Below are 17,026 nucleotides of genomic sequence, written 5' to 3'. Positions count from 1 at the left end.
GCTGTTCACGGGGGGCAGCACTGAAACGAAGCCTGGCGACCGCAATCACGCACAAGCATTTTACGTGTACGTGAAAGAACGGGAGTTTACAGATGGACCAAACCTATTTCTAGGCCAGCATAGGGCTCTCAAACTATCCGGTAAAAAACCATTTGATTTCCAAGCAGCTGCAGACCTAAATGCAGTCCCAGCCTGACTAGCCAAGCCTGACAGTGGCACTCATCTACCGGGCTGAACGGGCCTCCTCCCGTTCACGGGCTTGAATGTGGAGTCCACGAAACCGCTTTCAGGGCCCTCCTCTCCAGTTCGTAGCCGGGACCAAAGTGAGAGGAGGCTGCAAATCCTTTGCTACTCCCTTGGAGAGATGCAATTGCAGTCCCCTCCCCGTGCGCTAGCTTATTGCTGGACCAACAGAACGTGGCCGAAGACCTGGCAAGGCCAGGCCATATACTTCAGCTTCCACCAGGACCTCTTGGGACACTACCTCAGGGATTTAAGAGGCCTGATGACTCTGCTCTCTTGCTGGACAGGCCAGAGACCCTGCTTGACAACCCGGTGGGGTGCTACCTTCTAGATGTACCACCAAAGCCTCAGACATGTCGGGCCAGCCCCGTGTCAGCTCCAGCCTAGTGGCCAACAGACCTCACTCACCGGAGCCAGCTCTGGCTCCCAGTCCCTAAGACTTCAATATACAACCGAACAAACTTTGAGGTAGCTTGTTAGAACGGATCACCAGGGTCAGCAAACTTCCCTAAAACCACTACAGATCCCTGGGCACCGTACCGCTACAAGGGATTGCAAACAACCAACCCATCCCCAAAATCATTTCAGAAAAAATTTTTTAATCCTTTTATTATTCTTTTTTAACAAACGGCCCCAGGGATAGGGGACCAGGGGAAGGGGGTGGAGGGGAAGCAAGGCCCCAGCCCCACAACCCCTCCCCACCCACCCCTTTCCCCCTTATATATTTATAATCTATATACAAGCCCCGGGGGGTGGGGGGCAAGGGGAACTCCCTCAGCGGGGTGGGGGCAACCCAGGCTCCTTGTCCCCTCGGGACCCAGGCTCCTCTGCCCGTCGGGAAGGCCCCTCTCGAGAAGGTGGCCCCGTCCGCTCCCAGGGCTTCGGCATCCAGCGCAGGGCATCCGGTGGGGAGGCCTGGGGGACAGTACACGGGCAAGGATCAGTCACACTGGGAGGCCAGGGATGGAAAGACAGGAACTCAGGTGGTAACTCTTGGATTCAGACTTGGGGCCACAGGGCTCTCTCCCTTCACCTGCTGGTAGAGGTCGATGCGCTGGGTGCGGAAGACTCCGCTGTAGGTAGAAGGCGGGGCCTTGAGACGGGAATTCAGGCCCGAGAAAGACCTACGGGAGGAAGGCTGTTGAAGGCAAGCCTGACACCTGCTCCCTGGGCCCCTGAGAATGCCATTAAGGCTGGGAAATCTGCATCCCCCTCCCTCTTCTTGCCTTCCAGTTGGGGGAGTACGTGATGACCCGGGTCCCCCAAGGTTGCTGCTCAGTTTCCGATAATCCTGGAACGGCTTCAGTTCCACTGGGTGCAGCTGAAGGAAACAAATTCATGAGCCTCCTGCCTCTCAGCCCAACTCCTCTTGAGATCCTGAATCCCTACCGCGAGCTCGTGGGAGATCCCCAGCCCTTCAGTTCCGGTACCTTACCTCTGCTCGCCCCAAGCTAGGGGGGAAAGGTCTGGCAGGTGAAGGCAGCACCCGAGTGGCAGGAGCAGGTGGGGGCCGCACAGCCAGGCTGGGGGGCTGCAGAGCAGGGCCCACAGGTAACAGAGAGAGGGGCGGTGGGGCAGGAGGTGGTGCTGCTGGCAGGGAGCCAAAGTTCACCACAGGCAGCTGGGAGTCCACCATGGGTAGAAGCATCTACAGGAAGAAATTGGGGGGGGGGGGGCGCGGGGAAGAAGGTCAGAAAACCAGAAATACAGTGAGACATGAAAAAGCCAGAGGCTGGATAGAAAAACAGAATGAAGGGCAAAAGGCATGACAAGAGGTACCTGCTGAGCAGGGGCCCCTGAGGGGAGGAAGCCACTTTGGCCACCAGGTTGCAGAGGAGTCGAATAAAAATCTGAGGGGGATGGCAGATCCTGGCGCACCTGTTGGGGACCACGGGGAGCAATGTCAACTCCCCCAAAAGCATTCCCTCCCTTCCAACTCCTGAAGCATAGCACCTGCCCACCTCTCACCTGAAGCAAGGGTGGGTCGGGCAAAGGGCTGGGGCAGAAAGCTGGAGAGTAAAGGAAGGAAGGTGGAGGGTACAGGATTCCTCCAGCTGGCAACTTCCCCAGCTCTGCTGCTTGCAGTGCGGAGAAATCCAAGAACTGGCCCTTGACAGCTACCCCGGAAAGCAGTGCCGAGGGGGGCGCTGGGCCCGGGGGGAGGTACAGGGGCTGTGATCTGGAGAAGGAAAACCAAAAAACAAATGATAATTCAGGTGCAGGGAGAGGACTCAGGAAACCAGGATCATTTATTCCTTTGTTCTAAGTCTACCAGCTTTTGGTACCTTTGAAACAGGTCTTCCCCCCTTCCCTCCCACGGAAACACCGTTCCCCCTTTCCTTCTGAGATCAACGGGCATCTACTCTTACCTGTAAGGGTGAAGGGAGGGTGTCCCAGGGCGGAAACCTCCATTGTTGGGATGTAACTGAGAGTCTATGGCTCCCCCCGAGACCTGTGGGAGGGCAAGGCTGAATAGCTCCAGTTTTTCTGGTCAAGGAAAGATCGCCCACCCCACCTACTACAGTAAAAGCCATGACGGTTTACAACTACACAAATTGGAAAGGCCGGACTGTGAGGGACAGCAGGAAGAAAGGGGTCACGGGACAGGAAGCAGGACCTACCTGCGAACTGGGAGGCCCGGGACTGCCGTAGAAGACCTCAGGGTACAAGCGCTGGCCTGAGGAGCTGGGCTCTGGGCCATAGTGCCCAGAACCCAGGTTCTTGGATTGTGGCTCAGCTGAGGCAGAAGCACTGGGGAGCAGCTCCCAGTCTCGGGATATGGGGATGGCCTGTGAAAAAGCATGGTCAGGAGCAGTGTCGGCTTCCTGAACGTCCAGGTCACCCCCAGCCGTTTTCCCTAGAAACTGAAGGCCTTTCCGCCGAACGCGCCCACTCACCTCAGCGACTGCTGCTAGCTCCTTCTCTGCTTTTAGACTGTCTCCGACCACTAGGCGCAGGTCCGAGTCCTGTGGTAGTGATGCAGCGGAGATCGACTTGTGACTCAAGATGTGCATCCCCCACATCCCACCTCCAGTCCTTCCCTTCCTCTCCACCCACCGCAAGATACTCAGATCCTGCCCATGCACACCTTGTCACTGGTGCCAAACTGGACAGGGGGGCCTGGTCGATGGGATGGCCGGAGGGAGCCAGGCTCTGGGCCTCGGTCTGTCCGCGGCAATCGTTCTGTGCCAATGGGGCCGGGGGGCAGAGGCTGCTCCCGGGGCTGCTCCTGGGGTGGGGAAGTAAAAGGAAACCCAAATGAAGGAATGCCCAGAACACACAGGCACAGATAAAGAGGAAACAAACGTGGGGCCAAAGTCAGAGTCCCAGAAACATTCCTCTTCTCTTTTCTTGGTCTTTTACCTTTCTGTCCCCATCATGGGGAGCAGGTGGCCGTCTCCTAGGAGGTTCAGAGGGTTCAGAACCAGGTGGACCCTCACCAGGAACAGCATTCAGGGGTGAGGGGCCTCCAGGCCGCTTGGGAGGCCCCTCTGCTGCTCCCTTGAGTCCTCCATCAGGGGAACTTCGCTGGCTGCAGGGACCTGACGACACCTGAGAGTCCCCACTCAGGTCCACCCCACTGTCAGACTGACTCATCTGAGAGGAGTGGAAAAGCAATTAACAAAATCAAGGTAGAAAGCACCCCAACACCTAACTGATGCTCACAAATACACAAACTGAAGAAAGGAGAGAACAAACTACGGAGGTGAGTAGCCCCAGACAACCCAGGACAGGTGGGGAAGAATCCCAGCCCAGACACTCCCTCCCATCATCACTTACCTCTGTTCCAGCCACGTCCTCAAAAGGGCTCAGGGGTTCCATCCAGGGCTCCACGGAGCCAGACCGGTAACTCTTCCGGCTAGTGGCTGCGCAGAGCACCAGACAGCAAAGGGTGAGACTGTCCCGAGACCACCCTGCCCTCTCCGCCCTCTGACATAGCTCTCCCCCATCCCCCCAGGCTTACTCACCAGTATGTAAACGGTTCCAGATGTGAGGAGTCAGGGCCTCCTTCCCTGCGTCTCTGCACTCTCCCTGAGGGCCTGGGCCCTCAGGCTTCGGGCCCAAGAATCCAGAGCTATGAGAAGGTGGCAAAGACTCCTAAAGGTGAAAAAGGCCAGAGGCAAAACATGAATGAGGTGCGAACTGGGGACTGGAAGAGATTGGGCCAGAGTGCGGCAAAAAAGGTGAGAGGAGACAGGCAGTGACTAATACTGAGAATTTAAGGACAGCACACAGTGATGAGAACACGGAAATGGAGAAAATGTAAGCGAGAACCTTCAGGAGTAAGAGCAGTGAAGCACAACCTCAAGCTCCAGCCCTCACCTCCTGCAGCAGCTCCGGTTTTCTGGGAGGCCGCTCCCGCCGTTTTGGGGGGAAGGAATTAACCCCAGCAGAGTCCCGGGGAGTCCCGCTCACCCCCCTCACCATCAGCCCTGGCTCCTCGAACTGAGGGTCTGGGGAAAAGGGAAAATCCATCAGCATCTGCTTTGCTCTATCACTGACCCTAGCTGTTCCCGTTAGCCCACTTCCCAGTCCTTCCACCCTTGCTCAGTCCAGACACCCAGCATCAGGGCCCCCAGGCTAGGCTCCTCCCCCTCTGCCCCCTGACCTGCTCTGTGGATGGAGACATTCCCACCCTTAGCCCCTCCAGCTTACCTGAACTGACACTGCTGGTGGTGGCGGCCCTCTGAGCGTCGTAGCGGGTTGGGGGCCGAAGGGAGGGGCCTTGAGGGGCTTGGGGAGGCCCAGGCTTGGGCCTCGGGTGCCCCCCTGGTGCAGCTGCACCCCCCTGGCGGCTGCTGAGCTGGGCCAGAGCCTGCTGGATGCCAGCGGGGTTGCTGTGGATAACCTGGTCCAGGCGGAAGACAGCAGAACTGCTGGGCGGTGGGGGCGGCAGAGGAAGTCCCGGGGGCCGCTCCTCAGGAGGTCGGCTGAAGGAAACAGAGCACCAGCTCCAATATTCCCGGAATTATTAACACTTTCCCTACCAGTCCAATCCGCCAACTTCTCCCGCTTCCCTGTGAAACTCCAGGTATTTCCAAGTACGTCTAAGGAATTCTGGGTCTTTGAGGCGGAAAACAAAGAACAGAGAATACGTGCACGCTCCCGGCTCCATCGGTAACTGCTTTCCGGTTACCTTCCCTAGACGGGGCTGTGCGGGGCCTAGCAGCCCGTGCCCTCTGACCCCCCACTCCTCAGCACCCATGTGCTCTTTCCTTCAGGCGCTCTCCCCGCCCCCACTGCTTAACCCCAGGAACAGACTCAACAGCCCGACCGGACCCTACCCACCTCCGGTTCTTCGGAGAGGGCCAGCTCCTCTTGTCCCCTCGCCCCGGGCCGGTCCTCCCTCCAGGTCCCCCGCCACCTCCGCCGCTGCTGCCAGCGCCGGCCTTGCTACCGGGGCCCGGGCGCCTGTTCTGCCGTTCCATGCCTGGCCGCTGACTCGAGAAGCTCCGCTTGCTCAAATCCTTGGCCCTCTGGCTCAGCTCTCCGCGGGACATGGTTGAAATGCCTGGGCCGGCTCCACCCCCACTGCCCCCAGGAGTTCCCACAGCTTTGGGGGCCAGCAGCGCGGGTGGGGGAGCCTCCTTGTCCCCCCGGCGCTCACTGGCGAAGTCGCTGCTCTCTGACGCGGTCTCCCATTCCTCATTGGCTTGGTCGGAGTTCTGGTTTGACAGATCTGGAGACTTGGCAGCTGTGCGGCGAGGGGGCGGGGGCCCGGACGCGGTCTCCTCTGCTCCAGAGACAGTGGCTGGAAGGGCTAGGGAAGAGGGCTTGCCCTCTGCCCCCCTGGTAGCATTCTCCCGTTCCTGTTTCAGCCTCCGGAACCGAGGCGGTTTGTCCTGCTGCTGAGCCCTCCCGTGCCGCCTCCGTCGGGGCCGCTCCCCATCTTCCACACCCATGGCCACGCTGCCGCCCCCACTGCCACCTCCCCGGGCCACGGGGGACAGAGGCCCTGGGATCAGTTTCTCTTTCAAAGGCTCCTTACTGGGTGGCAAAGGAACTGATGGAGGCTTCTTAGGAACCAGGGACTTGGTGGGAGGGCTCCAGCCTGGACAAACAGGTGGAGGGGGCCGCCCGCCCCCCCGGCCCCGACGGGATGGCACTCCTCTGGGAGTGAAGACGCGCCCGCCTCGGGCGGTGGAAAAGCGGGCTGGGGCTGGCGAAGGAGGGGCTCCCGATGGTGGAGGAGGAAGAGGGACTTGGGTGAGCACTCCCTCCTTGGGCGGGGGAGCCTCCTTGTCTGAGGGGGCCAGATCGCTCTCATGGGTCTCACTGCCTGTTTCTGAGCCCCGCTGCCGGCGCCGCTTGGGGATTTCTTCGTACTCCGAACCCTCGCTTCGTGTCTCGCTGGCAGTGCGGCCTCGAGGTGCCAGGGGCTGGTTCGGTCCCCCTGCCCCGCCTGCACGCCCATCGTCTCCCCGGAACTCTCGGTAACTACGGAACTCTCGGCTCCGGGCTCCCCGCCCCCGGCCCCCATAGGTCCCCCGAAAACCCCTCCCTCTGGCAAAATACTCGCCCCGGCCCCGGCCCCGGCAAGAGGCGGGACCCACTCTTTCATAGGAGTAATCCCTCCGGAGCCTTGGGGCAGGGGAAAGATTCCCACTGGGTGGGATCTCCCTGGGGACCCCCATCTTCCCCTTCGCCGTCTTGAGGAGCTCTGGCTTTGGAGCCCTGGGGCTTTCATCGCCCTGCTCCAGTGGCTTGGGAGGCAGCTCTTCGGCTTTCGCAGGTGGTAGGGGCTTCTTTATAGGCCCAGCCCGGCGGGGAGGGGCCCCTGGTTCCTCTGGAGGGATCCCACGACGACTGCTGCCTGGGCGAGGGCCCCAGCGGGTCTCAGTGCGGCTCTCTCTGCGAGGTGGAGGGGGGCCTTGGCCTCCAACTGTGCGGCTGGGCTTTCGGCCGGCTTCTGGCCCCGTCAGCTGCGGGGTCTCCTCCTTGGGGCTTTCCTTCTTGGGTGGCGGAGCTTGTACCTTGGTGGCTTCATCATTGCCTGGGGGCCAGGGGAGTGGACGGGGCCCTGGGGGACCTGGTTCATCCAGAGGGAAGCGAGGGATCGGGGGCCCAGTGGCTCCATTCTCAGGAAAGCCTGGGTAACTGGCCAGATAGGGTGGCGGGGGGGGTCCTGGAGGCGTCTCGCTCCTAAAAAGAGACAGAAAAAAGTGGAAATTAAGTATCTTAGAATGAGGAAAACCGGAACTAGGTGGAGAAAGAGACCACTCTATTACCACCCCGACACTTCTCTTACATTATTCCTGTCACCTCACCAATAATCCAAAGAACCTTTTCTCCTAACCCAAGTCCTTTCACTGGCAAATGCACCCACATCCGCTACAGACTCACCGCATCCCCTTGTCATCCTCATCGGCAGCCTGGCGCAGTGGGGAGGTAAGAGGGCGGGGATCGGTGGGTGTGGTGGTGAAGACATCTCCTACCCAGGCCAACTTTGGATCCACTGGTGGGGTGCCCCGGTCCCGTAACAGGGGAGGTGCGTGGCGCTCAAACGGTTCTGAGCTTGAACCCCCACTGTCTGAGCGCTCCCGGGGAACTAAGCCTAAGAAAACAAAAGGGATGAGAAAGCTAACCCTCTCCTATATGACAGGCCCTCCAGCTCAAAAAGCATCTCCCCATTCTACTTCTCTCAGTCATGTCGACGTCAACTTCTCCATCTCTTATTCCTGGCAAGCCTGAGCCTGACACGCTCTCCTTAAAGAATTATCTTATCCATATCCACTCAGCTTCTCTACAAACCAATCGATGAACCCAAGTAAATCCTGGCCAATGAAAGCCCACTCTTTCTTTCCCAAGGCCATTCCTGAAATGAAGAGTGCTCTCAGCAACACTAAGCACGTACCCTCCCCCTCCTTCACCCATGACCCTTCATCTACACAGTGAGATGCGTGTAGCCACTTCCCAGGACTGCGGTGTCCCCTACCTGCCCCCCTCAAGGGCCCTTACCAGAGGGGTGCACACCAGGAGGGTAGAAGTCCAGAGGGGGCCGGCCCTGGAGGAGCCGGGGGTCCACATAAGGAGGTATCATCATCCAGCGGGGATCAAAGTTCATCGGGGGCATGGGTGGGGGCCGGCCCAGCGCACCTGGGTACAGGGCCTTGGGGGGCGGGGGCGGAGCCTGTGGAGCCGGCACTGCCCCCATGGTCACGGGCTGCGGTGGGGACGGTGGTACCGGAGTGGCTGGGGCGGAACCCTGTTGGTGCTGCTGCCACTGCTGCTGCTGCTTCAAGAGCTGCTCCTGGGGGAGGACAGCAGGGGGCCGGGGGCATCAGGGCCCCGGGCCTGCCCCGCAGGCAACAAGGCCAGAAGCAAAGCTAACACACGCACGCGACAGACACTAGCACTGGATGGACACCTGTGTGACACACCAGAGACAGAAGCAGTAGAGGGACCCGGAAGGCACCCCCCGAGCGGGATGCACGGGGGAGCCAGGGAGGGGACCACTCTTACCGGGGGAGAGCAGCCTCTCACCTGCTGCTGGCGCTGGAACCGCGGCGGCAACGACTTCTGGTATTTAGGGTAGCCCAAGCCCTGACTGGCGGGCTGCCGGGGGGGGCCAACCCCATCACCCTTGGGTTCCACCTTTGGGGCCGGTGTCGTAGCAGGAGAGGGAACCTCTTCTGGTTGTTCAGAAGCCTCTTTTGAGGGCAGTTGGGGTTCCACTGCATCAACAAAAGATAATCCTCAGAGTGACCCAATCCCCCAAAACCTGCCACGAATAGCCCCACGAGCCCCGCCCTCACCTCCGGCAGCCTCCCTGAAAGCTAAGCGCTTACTCCAAGAGCCAATGATGGTGGTGCGAACTGCCCATGAAACCACCAAAGCAACAGACCCTGTCTTCAGTCTCGCTCCGTGCTGAGCTTTCGGAAAGTGCTCTCAGGTTACTGCTTATTCAGGAGCTCCGAGAGGAAAACCTCCCTCTCCTTAAATACCCGTACGAGCAAAGGGACCCCTCTGGTCCTCCACCACTGACAATCCGATACACGGAAACCACTGCCTTCGGCTTCATCTCCTCCCATGCTTACCACCCGTGCCCTCGGCCCCGAGAGAGAACTAGGATGCCCGGGCGTGCCCTGTCGCCATCTCCATACCTGCGCTGGCTTCGAAGCTGCCGCCGCCCATACTACCGGGGCCGCCGCCCCCGCTGGCTGGTGTGGGAGCCGGAACCACACCTGCAGCGGGCGTGGGCTGGGCAGGAGGGGCCTGGGTCTGCTCTTCCGGTTCTTTTTCTGGTGTTGGGGTTGGTGCTGGTGGAGGAGCTGGAGGTGCAGAGAGTTCTTTGGGGACTACAGGTGGCGGAGCTGGGGCGGGAGGAGCAGCTGGTGGGCCAGCAGGCTCTGCTTTGAGCCGCTTGTCAGGCGCCCCAAACTTCTCATCAAGTCGCTTGAGCTTTTCGGCGCAGGCTGCCCGGCGCTCCTCCTGCATGCGACGCTCCTCCTCTTCTCGCCGGCGCCGGGCCCGCTCCACAGCCAGGGAGATCTCAGATGAAGATTGTTTTCGCCGCTGCCGCCAGGCCTCATCCTCGTCTTCGGGTGCTGGGGGCTTGCTGGGAGGGACCCCCCGATCCTGTCAATGGGCAGACCCGGCAGGGCCAGAGGTGTTAGTCGTCAGATTTCTTGTCTTTTTCACAGACTGACCAACTCACTCTAGCTGTGGGGGCAGGCACTGGCCTTGGGTTGGGAGCCTCTTTGGGTAGGGAAAAACTCATCCTAATCTTACCCGTTTCCTCTCTCCTTTCAGAGACCCGAACACCCAGGCCTCCTCGTTCTTCCTCACTAGCATCCCGATTTCTTTTAACCCAGACTCCCGTAACCAAAGACGTTCCAGAGATGCTCTGGATGCTTTTCAGAGATGCTCCACTGCTTTACACTTCCTGTAGCCCATTCCTGACCCTCCCCCCAGCTTCCTCTATTATTAGTGCTTCAACTTCTCAGCCAACACTCATCTCCCACAACTGACCCTTCTCAAGCCCTCATTGTAGACACTCACTGGGTAGTCCCCAGGGGGGCCCCAGTTCCCAGCGGGGCCCCGGTGAGGTGGGGGTGGGGGAGGCTTTGGGGCAGGAGGCCCCGGCTCTGTCTCTGGAGGCCGAGAGGTCTCTGCCCAGGCCGTCTTGGGAGGGGGCGGTTCGCTGCCGGGGGAGTTGCCCTTTTTGCCATCTGCTTCAGGGGGCCGTTCCTCACCAGCAGCTGATTGGGACTCCTTGCTGTGAGCAGACCAACAGTGGAATTAAAATCAGCTGGAAACCAGCTCCTTTAAGAGGGTATTACTGCGAGAGAAACTGAGCCCCCTAACTCACTGGCCCTCAGCTCCCTCCTCATCGGAGTCTCGCCCGTCTTCCTCATCACTGAACTTGAGCTTTTCAGTGTAGTCGACCTCTTCGTGGGCCCCTATGGGGAAAAATGAAAAGCGATAAGCCAAGCCTTCTGCTCTCCAACCTCAGATCACTTCTGGAACACAGGAAAGGATCTGGTATTATGTAGTGCGATGCACTCCCAACACCAACCCGCCTCTGCACGAAGCTGCACTGTGAGTCCTGGCATTCCCACACCTCTCAGTTCTTTACCAGAACTTGGCTTTCCGCCATGTGTATGCCCTACCCTTCAGTGTCTCCCTTTCTCCCACGCAATTTCTCCCACACAATCCCCTATTTATTCATCAGATTTTGACTTCTGAGACCAAAACGCTTCATCCTTCATATGCACTAACCTGCCCAACCATCATCATTCTCCTGGTCCAACTGGTCAAACTCTTTGAGATTATCCTCTTTAAGAATTGAAGGCCGACCTACAGGCTCTACAAGGCGCATTGGCGGCCCTGAACCCCGAGGGCCCGCCACACGGGGGAAACGGCTGTGTGTGAAAAGACAAATGGGAGAGAGTGTCAAAGATGGCATGTTGTCGAACCACATATAAGACTCAAGCCTCTGGGCCAGAAGACCATCTCCCTTTCTAAGAGGCTTCCCCTGTCCCCAACCAGAATCCAATCCCAGACCTGGATTACTCACCTGGGCCCATCAGGAGTAGGGTATCGGTAAGGCCCCTGGGGTCCATAGGGCGGAGGGAACGGGAGATATGGGGGATACATCTGCAAAATGGCCCAACAGCAGATGCTTAGAGGGTCAAATATGCAACCAGCTCCCTAAACCTTTCGTCCTTCTCTCTATCATAGGCCCCTGCTTTCTTTCCGTCTCCTCCAAAAGCTAAGTCCTAGTTGCTAACTCTCTAGCTTCCAAGTGCAACCACTCCAAAACAAGATACTCACGAAGGGCGGCATCATTCCGCGGTAGGGAGGGAACTGGGGTGGGCCCGAAGGCTGTAGCGCCCCCCGGGGATCATGGCTGTGATGAAGTTTGGAGTCTGAGCCCTCCAGCTCATCAGGGCCACGCCCACCTCCGTCCCTCCAAGTTGTAGAATCTGTATTTTCGAAAAGGCAAAGAGAGAACATAACTAAAAATGATGGGGAAAAGGTGAATAAGCCAGCACTTAGCTCTGAAATGGAGTAAGATACTGTTCTGGCCAAAACCTAACCAACCACTCACCCACCCACTCAACTCACAAATGACAACCACTCACTTTGGGGGCGGAGGCTTGGTCCGGGCCCAGACGACTGTTCGGCAGACTCCCTTTCCTTGGCAGCCTTGTCCTGGTCGCCAGCCGCCTGCAGGGTCGGAAATTCCTCTCGAGAGAATCGTGACAGTAGGCTTGATGCCCTTCCACCTGTTGGGGTGCAGAGTAGCAAACCAAAAAATACCAAAAAACCATATTTACTGAGAATTTACCACAAAAATCGAAGGCTCTGATAATACCAGACCATCAAATTCCTACTTTCAAACTCACCCCCTATGCACTGTGTACTCATTTCCCAATAAACAAGGTCAGTCCTGGGACACCCCCGTCAGCCTCACATAAGACAGAAACGAACTTGCTCATGTAGCCCATGAAACCGAATATGGGGCCCAAAATTTAGCCATTGAGAACCAAGAACACTCTGCTGAAGGTATAGTGCAGGGCTCCTGCCTACCACAGCGCACAGAGCAAGCTCCCCAAGCAGCCCTGCACTCACCATCTCCATGTGCTCCATGGGTGACGCTGGCTTGTGCCCAGGACTTTACCCCGCTTGGAACCGAAGGAGTGTTCTGGGAAAGCAGAGAAATAATAAATGGTGCTGTGGGTGGTAGAACTACAAACCATTCTTGCTCCCAGCCTTCAGTACCATCCAGTTCTTCACATACCTCGGGGGCTGCTGGGGGTCGTTTCTGTTGGTTGGAGGCAGGCGTCTGTGAAGCCGGCAGTGGCTGCGACTCCGGCAGCTGAGCGGTTGAGGCATCGGAACTAAGGGGATGGTAGGACATGAAGGTTATCCAGGACCTGAGATGCCTCCCCTACTTGTCCAATTGGTGGAGGACAGGAAGTGAACCCAAGCCCATTTGTTACTATTCACAAGTACTTGTGACAAAATACCATAACTTAGTCACCCCATGTAGGCTGTCACCTGTTTGTTGATCCCTTCCTTCTACCTTCTACAGAAAGCTAAAAGTGTAATTCCTTAGTCCCCTAACAGGAGCCCTGGAATAACCAAGAAAGACCGAGGCTTCCCTCAGTCTCTGGATCTTATGTGGCTGGGCTAGACCAAGCCCCAATCCATCCTGAAGTTCGAAGTTAAAATGGTCATCACTCTAGGTCCCCCAGACCTCTGTCTACCTCTTGGGGTCGGACTGCTCCTGTTTGCTTGCCCATCCTGTTCCGTCTTTCGGCACTAATGAGACGTTGGGGTCATTGCCTTTGTTCTCGGCTTTCAGGCTTGGAAGGTTGGCTGGGGGTGGCATACGCCGGGCAATGGCAACTTTCCCGAGACTCTGCAGGCCATGGCGAGGGGCAACTGGAGAAAAGATGGGAGGGTGAAGAACACCCCACATGGGTGATCGGACAGCTTCCTACCCTAGGCCCCATTTGTACCTCCTCAATGTCTTATTACCAAACTTCTTTTAGAAACCCCTCCTTCCTTTGCCCTCAGCAATCTCTGAAATTCCACTCCAAACACTAAGATGTATTACACTTGATGCTTCTTTGTTGGATGGTTCACCTTGAGCCTGCAGGGAGCAAGCTGGCCCCAGGCTTCTCCAAATCCACATTTCTTTGCCTCCAATTCTTACGTGTCCAAAGACAGGGAACTACAGACACGCCTTTGTAGGAGGGTCACTGGTGTTCATCCAAAGCCCAACGTTCCCTACGGGACCCAAGATAAAGCTGGGAGTCTCTAGTGTTCCTGTAGTCTTTTGATACTTGTACTATAACCATTTCCCTTCAGAAAGCTTTAAAATGTATGCCCCATTCATGCCCAGCCTCTAGAAATTAGGAACATCTTGGCAGGACCCTCACCAGCGGGTTTCTGGATCTCTAAGGACTTGCCCTTATACGTATCAAACAGGTTGAGCGAGGAATACTTCTTTCCATCCTTCCCCTTGGCAGTCGGCCCCGAGCGATCGGACATTGCGCTGGAAGCTCATTGAGTAGGTTGGGTCCTGCAGGCACCTCCCCCAAAACGTGCCGGAGCCTGTGGGCCAGACACCAAGTGTTTCAGTCTCTGCTCCCTAGATGCTCCTTTGCATTTTCGTTAGGGGCCCAGACACTTGGCCCTCTGATGTCTTTTCCTCCAGCCTATTCAAACTCCCAGTCCCTTTAAGCAACTCCCAGAGTCCAAATGCCATGGTCCCTCTTTCCCCCAGACACCTCTTGCCAAGGAAATCCAAATAAAAAATCTGGTATGCTCCTAGTAGTAGACACACACTTCCTTTTGTGCCAGTCTATAAAGGATAGCCGCTTCTTCATTATTCCAAGTAATAATCTCTTCCCCCTCCACAAAAAGCATTCCAGAGATGTATGATAAAACATGGCAAGTCCCAGCCCCAGAGAAAACCAGAAAGAGGCAGACAGCTCCATCCTGCAAAAAACAGAGCTTTAAATCCCTGACTTATTAGACACCAGCTCCCTAACTGTGCCCCAGGTTCCTTTCCCAGCAGCCTCGCTCCCATCTGGGGAGGTCTGCACGAAGGTATGCCGGGAGTTTAACGATTTTATGAGCTTGCTCAGCCAGACTACGGGCTAGTGCCAGATAATTCCTCGTGGAATTGGGGCTCTACATACTCCCAGGCTACAGACCCCAAGTATTTGGAATATTCACCCCATTTTTTCCTACACTTGCCCCCATCCCGGCTCCTGGAAAAAATCTGGTCTCCAGATGAAAACACTGGTGGGCTCTGGCTTACCCTATGCAGATATGAGAAAAACAAAACATTATGGAGCCACCTCAAGCACACACTGTAACCACGGGGCCAAAGCCAGAACCAACTTCATTTTCCTACTCCCAGTAAGAACAGCCATCAGCAGTCATCTCTTTCCCCAATATCCCTTCCTCCCCAAGCAGGCCAAACTCTGCATCGTCAGTTGGTTCCTGAGTGACCAGGCATTCATTTATAGGAAGGAATGGCGTACAGGAAAGAGATGGGAGGTGGTGGGAAATCCAGGCAGGCCCACGATAAAAACTGGGTAAAATCAGGATGAAAAACAGGGAAAACTTTAAGACAGGTAAGATGAAGGAGTGGGGGTTGCCCTGTAGGTGTTTAAAGACTCCAATCTTCGAAAAATAAATACATGAATAAAAAGGGGATAGACAAATGTGGAGTAACACTAATAAAAGAGGATCAACACGAAAGCAGCTGGGAAATAATACACTTAACCAGAAATGGTAAAGAAAAGATACAGAGCAAAGTAAGAGGGCAATGTCAGGAAACCCAAGAAAAAAAGGGGGGGTTGAGACAGAGAAGAAATAAGAAAAATGAAAAAGCAGAGAAAGACTGAGAAACGTAGAAAGCAAACATGTAGGATAAAAGCAGGGTTCCAGGGTGGGAGTGACTCGACGCGAAGAGGGGCGTCAAGAATGGGAAATCCAAGCACTGGGTGATGGCAGGGTGGCCCAATATGGAAGAAAGGAGACTCTCCGAAGATCGGCGGGCGCGGCCCACCCCAGACTGGCGGCGGGGAAGGGGACTCACAGATTGGGGTGAAGAGGCCAAGAGCGCAGCTGAGGTTGGGGAGTTAGGGGCCCAGGAGAGGGGGTCGCCCCATAAAGCCAGGAATGTGGGTGGTTAGGGGCAGGCCTCAGACTCTGTGTGAGGGGTTGGAGGTGCGGGTACCAAGCTGGGGTATCAGAGGGGGAGGGGCAGTCAAGCCCCGGCAGCAGGAGGACAAAATGGCGGCGGCTAATGGCAGCTTCTCCTCCCCCCGGCCCGCCACCGCCGCCGCCGCCGCCGCCGCCGCCACGACCGCTCCCGCGCCGGAAAAGGGCCTTAGCACTCGGCTCCCCAGACTCACCTGGCCGGGTGCGCGGGGGTCCGGGACCGGGGCCTAGGGGCTCCCCGAGGTGGGATGGCGGTGGGGCGGGGGCGGATGGCGGCGGATGGCGCCGGGATCGGCTCCTCCCGTCTCCCTCGCTCACTCCGCGGCTGGGCTCCGACTAACGGCCCATCCGGGCAACCGCCGCCCCCGGGAGCACCCCCCCACCTCCCGCCTCCCTCAGCGCATGACACGCCCCCTGATTTGCATAAAGGGCGGGGCACCTTCTACCCTATCCCTCTTTGCTTCGAGGGCTGTCCTTGTTTAAAAAAAAAAGCAGGGCGTGTGGAGCAGGCATAGGTTCTTTGCATAAAGAGGAGGGACTTTCAGGCGCTAGGACGCCGGTTGGCTAAAGAGACGCGCCCCCGGCGTCGGCCGTTAAGACGCGTAGAGGGGGCGGGAATGCAGTGCCTGTCGGCTGGGCGGTTAGGGCGCAGAATTTGCACGATTTATGGGGGCGGGGGGAAGGGGCGGAGCGTGCGTTGTGCATTCGTGGAAAGATGGGAGCGGAGAGACATAGGGACGCGGAGAGTGGAAGGAAACGATGCAAGACTGGCAGTGCTTTCGCCGGAGATGGAGCGAGAGCACGGGGCGGAAGGGGTTAGCTGCCGGAGGGCGGGGCTTACGTAACCGTGGAAGAGTCCAGACTCACGCGTCCATTCGCGAGAGGTGAAAGCACCAAAGAGGCGGGGCCTTCTAGTTATTAAATCACGTCGTGCAAATGAAGTGGATAGACAGGCCAATCCTGGGGTCCAGGGGAGTGTATCGTCGGCCCCGTGCGGTGTAGGCATTCTTTTGCTAGTTCTATTTATTTGCATAATACATGCAAATCATTTGAACAAAGATAGGGTAGGAATGACCTCTTCGATCAACATATCGGCAACCAATGACTAAGACATTTAATTTTATAACCTATAATTTTCATGAATATATTTGTATATCTGATACTATTGGCGGTTTGTATTCTCTTCACATGGGTTTCATTCTACGAAATGTGGTACTAGTTCCCTCCTTTGTCTCTAATTACTATGCTCCTGTCAGACCGGCTACCCGTTCAGCAAATCATTCGACAACTGCTTCGAAGGCGTGAGAGATATCCACAATATATTGTGAAAGTAGAGGAATAAAATCAGATCCTGCCTGAGGAAGTTCAGAAATGCTTCTAGAAAAACGTGGATCTTTTTAAATGTGAAGAACTAGTTAGGATTTAGCCAAGTTTGAGACGGTGCACAGCTCAGGCCCAGTGAACTGATGTGCAGAGGCATGGTTTTAGGGACCCGTGCCTCTCAGCTGTTGTGACTAAAGAGACTGTCTGTCCATTATGGAAAATGAGATCAGAAAAATTAGCAAGAATCCAATAACAGTTTTATCCTGAG

General features: G+C 56.9%; 1 protein-coding gene and 1 non-coding gene across 4 annotated transcripts; both read right to left on the bottom strand.

The window, feature by feature from the left end:
• Window positions 1-822: 822 nt before the first annotated feature.
• On the bottom strand, window positions 823-15,792 carry PRRC2A (proline rich coiled-coil 2A). 3 transcript variants are annotated; one of them, XM_045866546.3, is made up of 31 exons: window positions 15,630-15,791; window positions 13,638-13,812; window positions 12,960-13,137; window positions 12,491-12,590; window positions 12,322-12,394; window positions 11,832-11,975; window positions 11,521-11,672; window positions 11,264-11,343; window positions 10,966-11,108; window positions 10,556-10,646; window positions 10,246-10,462; window positions 9,348-9,822; window positions 8,728-8,918; window positions 8,203-8,494; window positions 7,588-7,798; window positions 5,533-7,386; window positions 4,900-5,174; window positions 4,567-4,697; window positions 4,212-4,341; window positions 4,024-4,109; window positions 3,607-3,840; window positions 3,332-3,472; window positions 3,141-3,209; window positions 2,865-3,032; window positions 2,613-2,695; window positions 2,212-2,422; window positions 2,023-2,121; window positions 1,679-1,891; window positions 1,470-1,564; window positions 1,277-1,367; window positions 823-1,158 (listed from the first exon to the last, which is right to left on the bottom strand). In XM_045866546.3, exons 2-31 carry the CDS (start codon window positions 13,747-13,749, stop codon window positions 1,018-1,020), a joined length of 6,480 nt encoding a protein of 2,159 aa, XP_045722502.1. In that variant the 5' UTR covers window positions 13,750-13,812; window positions 15,630-15,791; the 3' UTR covers window positions 823-1,017. The 3 variants fall into 3 exon arrangements, with proteins under 3 accessions (XP_045722502.1, XP_045722501.1, XP_054361755.1); XM_045866545.3 differs by having other exon boundaries at window positions 1,277-1,564; window positions 15,630-15,792; XM_054505780.2 differs by lacking the exons at window positions 1,277-1,367; window positions 1,470-1,564 and having other exon boundaries at window positions 15,630-15,792.
• LOC123838082 (small nucleolar RNA SNORA38) lies at window positions 13,324-13,454 on the bottom strand. The gene has a single exon (XR_006789417.1). It is a non-coding gene; the product is annotated as a small nucleolar RNA SNORA38 (small nucleolar RNA).
• Window positions 15,793-17,026: the final 1,234 nt, after the last annotated feature.

The sequence above is a fragment of the Mirounga angustirostris genome, unplaced genomic scaffold, assembly GCF_029215605.1.
Source record: "Mirounga angustirostris isolate CCGP_5_RB_7025 unplaced genomic scaffold, mMirAng1.0.hap1 SCAF_8, whole genome shotgun sequence".
Lineage (NCBI taxonomy): Eukaryota > Metazoa > Chordata > Mammalia > Carnivora > Phocidae > Mirounga > Mirounga angustirostris.
Note: the sequence above shows the minus strand (reverse complement) of the source record. Positions and strands in the feature narration are given on the sequence as shown.